The 8554-nt window shown below is 41.1% G+C and overlaps 1 protein-coding gene across 1 annotated transcript; it reads left to right on the top strand.

The window, feature by feature from the left end:
- The first annotated feature begins 3874 nt into the window (after positions 1-3874).
- Positions 3875-5619, top strand: LOC111693871. The gene is made up of 6 exons (XM_023459883.1): positions 3875-3997; positions 4067-4193; positions 4284-4521; positions 4591-5171; positions 5247-5415; positions 5490-5619. Exons 1-6 carry the CDS (start codon positions 3875-3877, stop codon positions 5617-5619), a joined length of 1368 nt encoding a protein of 455 aa, XP_023315651.1.
- Positions 5620-8554: the final 2935 nt, after the last annotated feature.

Raw genomic sequence — 8554 nt, forward strand, 5'->3', positions numbered from 1 at the left:
AAGCTCATCAGAAGTAATTGATAAAATAATTGATATGATTAAAGAAGAAGACCCAATTGAAAAGTCAAAAAATTTATTTGGTACAAACTATAAGCGCAAAAAATATTATAAAAGTCATTTCAACTACGTCAAACCCTCCCATATACCAATTGATGAAACTCAAAATCATTTTTTCGCCTACATGCCGATATTGGATACTCTTACTAATATATTTAAGGACAAGTCGATAGAGGAAGAAATAAAGAACTTTCAAAGGTCAGTTTTTTCAGTCGATTTTCGATTTTGTTTAATATTGAATTAAACACTGATGTCAATGTGTTATGCATGTTAGAGCTTTATTTTACAATTGTAACAAAATTATAAAAAAGATATAAATTGAAGCAAAAATTTTTTTAACAATCTCTTATTCCGTAAAATGAGAATTATTACTTGAGAAATTACTCTCAGAAGCTTTTCTTTATGCACACACATTAACTTCACATACTCGAATAAAAAACAAGACAATTGAATTGTAATTTATATTCCTGTAATGTCCTTTCTAGTTCGTGTGACAAAGATGGTTACTTAAGAGATTTCACAGATGGGCTTGTTTTTAAAAATAACACATTTTTTCAAGAAAATCCAAATGCATTGAAAATAATTTTATACCAAGACGCATTTGAAATCGTCAATCCTATTGGCTCAGCGAAAAAAAAACACAAATTGATTGGAGTGTATATGACACTGGGGAACATTCCACCACATTTACGAACTCATATTAATACTATAAAACTTGTTGCTTTATGCAAAGAGAAACAATTTAATCATGCAAAAGTTTATGGTAAAATTGTCGAAGATTTGAAGAAACTTGAAAATGATGGAATTCATGTAAATGGAAAAATTGTAAAGGGTGGATTAGTTTTCATTGCAGGCGATAATCTCGGTCATCACTCATTGGGCGGATTTGTTGAAAATTTTTCCAAGTCCAATTACTTTTGTCGATTTTGTAAAGTAAAAAGAAATGAATTCTACTCCAAAAATGGTAGTTGTCGCTTATACGAGGAACGATCTATTCAATCGTATCAAGATGCTTTGGATAAAATTCAAAGTGGAAAAGAATCAGAAGGAATAAAATTTGATTCTGTATTCAACCAGTTACAAAGTTTTCACGTCTGCTCTCCGGGCTTGGCTCCATGTTTGGGACACGATTTGTTTGAAGGTCTCGCAGCTTATGATACGAAAATGTTTATCGATTATTTTATTTCTCAACCGTGGTTTACACTAAAGAAATTAAATAAGAAAATAAGTAATTTTAAATATTCAATAGCAGATAATGATGATAAACCTATCGTTCTATCAGAGAAAAGTAACAGAATTATTGGAGGAGCTTGCCAAATATGTGTAATGGCTGGACGGAGGCATGTCCAGGAATAAGATAATAATAACTGAACGACCCGCGCATACAAGCATACAAGCAGCAAGTGCGTGCACACACACACCGACGCGCCCGCAGTGTGTGCGTGAAGACACGAGCGGTCCATACGCACCGCAGGCCCGCAGCGTCTATGCTCGCATAGAGACAGCGCACACACACACACGGACGCCCCCGCAGTGTGTGCGTGAAGGCACGAGCGGCCCATACGCGCCGTAACGTCTAAGCTCGCATGGGGACAGCGCACACACACACACGGACGCCCCCGCAGTGTGTGCGTGAAGGCACGAGCGGCCCATACGCGCCGCAACGCTTATACAAACGCAGAACACGCGTGGAGGCGCGAGCGGCCGCCCACACACACACATAGAAATGCTGCTCACACGGACACAGCAATGTCGGCACATCATAGCGCGAGGCACACGCGAACGACGGAATACGCACGCGAGTGCCAAGGCCGAAAGAGCGGCGAAATCACACGCACGATGGCGAGCTAAACTAGCACCTGCGGATGTACACGAGCGGATATAGAGCCGCGAATTCACGAGAATAATTCGACGACAGCAAGGGCTCACACGTGCAGCAATAAAGATCGCGCAGCGCAGCACATGTGGCCGAAGCCGGCGTGAAGATGGTGACAGGCCGAATCAGCGAACAAGACCGGAGGCAGGGGCCGTTAAAAGATGTAGTTTATGATCGACGGCCCGAGCGAGCTTCGCATCTCGTCGATTCGTCAATGAGAGGATCGAGCCGGCCTAATTCCAAGAGGCAACTTATAAACTTTACATTTTTTGCGACAGAATGTAGATCACCAAGCAGGACCGGACGAGGAAAAAACGGTAGCAGGAACTAAACACCCCCTCAACAAACATGTGCAAGTCGTTCACAGGACCAGACCGGACACGGAGTCCGATATAAATACCGGGCCACAGCACGGCCTCAGGACGCACTCCGTGACCGAACGCGAACCAGGGCGGAGCTACGCTCAATCGCGCTACACCTTGCTCTAATCGGGACTTAGTCGATTTTTACACGACTCCGTATTAAGCACTTAGACGAATTCGCGAGCCATTCGAATCCGGTAAATACAAAGTAACGAGCACCGACTTAGTTACTCGAGCAGTGCGCGAGCTTGTTCAGCTACATTCACCGACGCCGTGCCGACCTCGTCGACGCCGATCTCCTCGACGCCGATCTCGCCGACGCCGATCACCCTCACCGACGCCGCACCAGCCGAGGCCAGACCGTCACGGGCCCGCCCTACAACAGCCACCACACCGACGCCTTCAGTCGCCGCACCGAACGTCGCTGCCGAAGATAAGAACACCGGTACATAGTAAGCAACATTTATGTAACTAGGATTAAGATTAAATAAACAGTCTTGTGTGTGTGAATCCAAGTCCCTGTGTTATTCATTTCTCCACCACGCCCCACCCAAGAGACATAGAGTCGAGTCATTAGCTTTCAGTCAGCTGGCATATTTTATTAATAATAAATAGATGGTCAAACGAGCCATCACATATGGAACTTTATAAGAATTTTTCCATTAATGATCGAAGATGTCATAAAAGACAAGCTCGATGAAGTGTGGCTATGTTTTCTTATGTTGAACGAAATAATTGAAATCGTGTGCGCACCACAAATTCATATCAAAATACTGCCTTATCTTGAAAATTTAATTTTTCAGTATATATATCTGCGTAAGAAATTATTTCCAGACCAAAAATTACGCCCAAAACATCATTTTTTACAGCATTATCCAAAATTAATTGTATATTTTGGTCCATTAATGCAAGTTTGGGCTATGCGTTTCGAAAGCAAGCACCGATATTTTAAAAGAGTTATGCGTCACATTCTAAATTTTAAAAATGTTACGAAATCTCTCAGTGAAAAGCATGAGCTTTTTCAAAGTCTCATACGCTGTGGGTCAGATAAAAGAATCCAAACAGAATTTTATAATGTCACTGATTTCAATTGGAAACTATACAATGTAAATCTTCAGATGATAATTAAAGAAAACCATTTATGTAATTCTAGCCAGTGCGAAAGAGTTACTTATAATGGTACATCTTATCGAAAGGGAGATGCTATAATAATACGTCAAGACTGTTATAAACATAATGTCATTATTGGCAAAATTTGCTTTTTCCTATACACTGAAGAAAAAGTATTTATGATATTGGAAATCCTCGATACCGAATATTTACCATACCTTCAATCTTATCGAATAGAATCGACAGAAAGCACATCGTATGAGTGCCATGCGATCGATAAACTAATCTACTATAAACCTTTGCCAATTTATAAATTAAGAAACATGCTTTGCATTAAGCATGCCTTTGCGTTTATTACTGATCAATTTTAATATTATGTAAGACCAACATCCAAAAAATACTCATATTCTACATCATTAATATAATATAATCTAAAAAATAATATAATGTAATAATACGATTTCCACAGATGACGCTGTTCAAGATAAAGTACGAAAATCAACCTCTAAAAATGTGCTTGGCGGGATCAATCGAAGAGATAATGACCGTATGTCATAAAAAATTTAATCTCAATAAAGATGTTGAGTATAAGGTATTCATTGTTATTTTTAAAAATAAGACATTTATTATGTACAGAGTTTTAATAATTTAATTTTTACAGATAGCCTTAGAAGACGGAACAGAAATAGACGACAACGAAGTATTGATGGAATTGACTAAAAGAAATACAGATGTTATCGTACTAAAACTTTATAATGAAAATGTTGAAAATTTAGAAAATACGCCACGTAAAGATTTGAATAAAATAAATATGTCAGAAGAAAATTCAAAATCGTTAAAAATAGATTTGCAAAAATGTTTATGGAGTAAAATTTCAGACAAAATTCATCAAGATTGCCTCGAAGGGAAAAATTTAAAAAGTCGCAATAAGACTTTGATTGCTTCCACCATCGCAACTCATATGATGGAAACCAATAACAAAACGTTGAATGTAGCTCTACAGTTTGCTGAAAAGTTATGCGAAGATCATCCAAAAACTTTCGCAGATTCTGTCGGCGGTGTCGTATGGGGTGATGGAGTTCACACATTAAAACAGCAAATTTATAACAAAATAGGGTACAGAAAAAAAGATGAAGTGAAAAAGCGAAAAAATGAAGACAGTGATGACGAAGATGTTAAGAATAGAGAAAAAAAAGCTGAACGAAACAAACGTCAGGACGAACATGGATGCATAAATTTTGCTCCGGCTCTACCAGAAGATTACAGTGCAGATGATCAAGAAGCAACACGTATTAAGCTCATAGAACTATTTAAAAATCAGAAGAAAAATATGGAAGAAATAGTTGATCTCATGAAATTTTCGTATCCAACCTTAAGGAAATTGATTAACGAAATGGATAGAAACATGCAAAGAATAATTAGTGATTGGCCATGCTTAAATCTTGTTGATGTTATCGTGGATCACTGTAACATTCTGCTTGAAAAAAACTTAAAGGCAGTATGGTTAGAATCGCTGGAAAAAAAATGCAAAGTTATTCGAAGATATTTCAAGTATAATCAACAATTTAAAAATGAGTCTTATTCTGCTATATTTGAACAGTGTAAATCATTTGAGGTTCTTAGAAAGGACCAAGTCCCCAAATTACTGGTAACTTTCGAACTTCTATTCAAGTATTTTTCAGAAGACTGCAGTCATCTCTGGAAATTTAAAAATGATGATGATGATGGTGGCAACGTTACTCAGTATCCAGTTATAATCATAAAGGGTAAACAATTTTTTGCTACTATTTTATATTTTATAATGTCCAAATATTAAATGTTCAATGCTCTGTTAATTGTAGGTGAATCTATTTACAGTGATAACTGTAATATAAATGTTCAAATTGGAGAACACATCAACATATCATGCAAGGACGTGTTGGAAGGAATTTTTGTCAACTTTCTATGCTATTACTTATATGGATATGCTTATCCAAGCCAAATCAACAAATTTATGGAGTTTCTTCAGAGGTAAATATTACTTGAATTTATTTTTATACAATTTACTATATCAGTTGTATATTATAACATTCTCTTATTTACAGGATTTTTTTTAAAATAAACCCGACTGTAGTAAAACCAGTGTCCAAGAAACAAAAGGCCACAAGCTACGATCGTACCGTTTTTAAATTAGCAAAAGTTTTATCAGAGTTTTCGGATGATTTCCACTTCTAGGGATAAGTTCTGTTTTTAATTACGTCTTATAACTTTTTCAATTCGTTAATTTTACTTTTCTATGTAATATTTAAAAAAAAATACATTCAGGTGTACCATGTCAATCATTTTTAAACATTAAAAAACAAAGGTATGAGTTTTGTTCAGAGTAAACTAGATTTAGTAAACTATATAGTTCGTGCTACCAAAATTGACCGAATTATGATATCAAAATCTTAATGATATATTTACATTTATTATTAAGATTTTGTAATTTTAGTCTAGAACCCTGTAATTTAATAATTTAATTGATTAGATTCTTTATCATGACCCAATTTTAATTTAAAAATATATACTAAGTTATAATCTTGCATTAAATTTAATTTGGGCATTTTAATTAATTTGATATTTACAAGTTAATAATATTTAAAGAAAAAAAAACAAATTTCATTCATGTTTTAAAAAAAATTTTTAATGACATTTCTGTAAATTTAATATCATAGTGATAGGAAGTTAATTTCAAGCATTAACTTGAAAAATGTTCATCTAATTCATTAATTTTCATGTTAACTTATTTTTAACTTTTCAAAAAAAATCCTTGATTTTCATACAATTATGATTAAATTTTTTTCATCAACAATCATTATATTTATTAATTTTTGTGAAAATATTCAATAAATAGTTATCTTTGAAATTAATAAACTTTTATTAAATTTAATATACCCACATTAATAACATATGCCATAAATATATGAATTTTAATGAAAATTTTTCATACAATTTTTTAATGACACATCTGCAAATTTCAGTAATAAAAAAGAAGTTTTTGCAAACACTTGCATTAAATAAGATTGATAAATTTTCAGTAATATTAATTAACACATATTAATCACATGTAATGACCGTGCTTGAAATAAACTTCCTTTTTTTTTTTATTAATTTTGACAAAAAAATTTTTAACAGTGTACGGCATACGACAAGTTACGACCGCTCCGTATACCCCGCGAATGAACCCTACCGAGAGGGCCAATCGCACGTTGAAAACGATGATCGCCGCGTATGTAGGTGCGAACCATAGGGATTGGGACAAGCACTTACACGAGCTGCGCCACGCGATCAACACTGCGGTACAGTCGTCGACTCGTGTATCGCCCGCGTTTCTCAATTACGGACGACATCCGCGACCCGTGAAGAGTTTGCGTCGCGAGGTAGAAGCCCCAGCCGTCGAATACTGGGAGGTCGACGAAACTGTGTGGCTCGAACGCATTTCGCGACTCGATGCGATTCGCGATCTCGTGAAGCTTCACTTGGATAAAGCGCATGCGAGACAAGCTCGCCACTACAATCGCGGTCGCAAAGACGTTCGGTTCGCAGAGGGCGACATCGTGATGCGACGCACGCATCACTTATCCGTCGGCGCGGACGGCTTCAACAAAAAGCTTGGTTCGCGTTACGAGGGCCCGGTGAAGGTGTTAAAAGTTCTCTCGCCCTCCGTCTACGTAGTCGAGACACCGAATGATAAGCGCGTTGCAAAGGTCGACGTGAACGACCTGAAGCGATATATACAGCCGCGTAAGACAGACACCCAAATCGCATGTACCGAGTTTATCATAATGAGTAGCGACTATGAGTGCGAAGATAACTAATTTTGTTCTCGACATCTGTTTCAGAAGGACCTCCAGCAATAAGTCGCCCCGAAGAGTGTACGAGCACCGACCAGGACCCGAAGATGCGCCAGCGATCGGGCCTCCGGACGAGAGGAACCCGGGGACACATGTCGCGGATTGCCGCCCGCCTGCAGCGGCAGGCCGAGGACCCACCGTTACCACCCGCGCCACCGGCCCCCGTGCCTCCACCTAGGCTGTCCGAGTACACCAGGAGTGTACTGGCAGCGGTCGCCGAAGACACGAGGCGGGCCGCCTTGGCGGCCAGTAACGCCCAAGCCACGGACGGAGCCAACGCGACCACCTCGGACACGGCCGCAACGACTTCCGCCACCACTGCGAGCGCTGGCCTGGTCCCGCCTATCCCGGCTGAGGACCGAGCACCGCCCGCAGAAGCCACCAGCGAGGTCGTCCCCGAGACCGTCAACGAGGACACCGCCGAACGACCGCCTACGTCGAGCCAGGAGCAGGGCGACGACGACGTGTTGGTGCTGTGCGCGTCCGACTCCAGCGACGAAGGCGAAGCCTGCGGCGGAGCCACGGCGAACGAGTTCTCGTTCCCGCCCGTCGCCGAGATCCCTGGCCATTGGAACGACGAGGATTGGGATGAAGGCGTGGATGAGGGTGCCTTCCCTTGGCCCAAACCCCGCTACCCACTGGCCCGTTTCCCCGCTCCGCACAACCTGGGCCTGTCAAAAGGCCAGCGTCGACAAGCACGTCGAGATAAACTCGCCGCGGCCATCGAGCGAGAGCAGAAGCTAGGCGAGGCTCTCAACCGGGGCCAACTCCACGCTCCAATTTCACCGCCGTCCAACGATCCGGAACGACTCCAGCGGCTCCTCGTGGAAGTTCCGGTCACCTCGTCCGCTGGGCCCTCACGGACCCCGGCTCCGATCCGGCCATCATCACCACCGCGGCAGGCCCTGCGCGCCATCGAGCCACCACCACACGTCGGAGAAAGGGCCCTCGTGGCACAAGCCGTCACCGTACAGCCGAACGCCGCGATGCCTCCAGCCGTACAAGTCCTTGCACCGCCCGGACCAGGTGCCATGGAGTGGGTCGCCGCACTCAACCAACTGGCCGCAAATCTAGGCGACGTGAGTCGGGAGGTCCGAGAGGAAGTCATGCGGGCAGCCGTAAGGCCTCCGAGACGTCCCAACGCAGGTAAGTCAGAGGGGCCCCCCTCCAAAAGACGTGCGGCCGCGGCCCCGTCCGATGGAGAGCCCGAACAGGCGGATAATCAGGTATGTTTTTTGTCGCAGGAGAAGAGTAAGAAGAAGAAGCTAGGCGAC

Source organism: Trichogramma pretiosum, unplaced genomic scaffold (assembly GCF_000599845.2).
Source record: "Trichogramma pretiosum strain Unisexual culture from Peru unplaced genomic scaffold, Tpre_2.0 scaffold16, whole genome shotgun sequence".
Taxonomy (NCBI): domain Eukaryota; kingdom Metazoa; phylum Arthropoda; class Insecta; order Hymenoptera; family Trichogrammatidae; genus Trichogramma; species Trichogramma pretiosum.

Bases quoted from the DNA above. Each gene is read 5' to 3' on its own strand.
- LOC111693871 (XM_023459883.1), top strand. From the start codon at position 3,875: ATGACGCTGTTCAAGATAAAGTACGAAAATCAACCTCTAAAAATGTGC. The intron at 3,998-4,066 runs GTATTCATTGTT...TAATTTTTACAG, and splicing joins ATAAAGATGTTGAGTATAAG to ATAGCCTTAGAAGACGGAAC. The intron at 4,522-4,590 runs GTACAGAAAAAA...TGTTAAGAATAG, and splicing joins CAAATTTATAACAAAATAGG to AGAAAAAAAAGCTGAACGAA.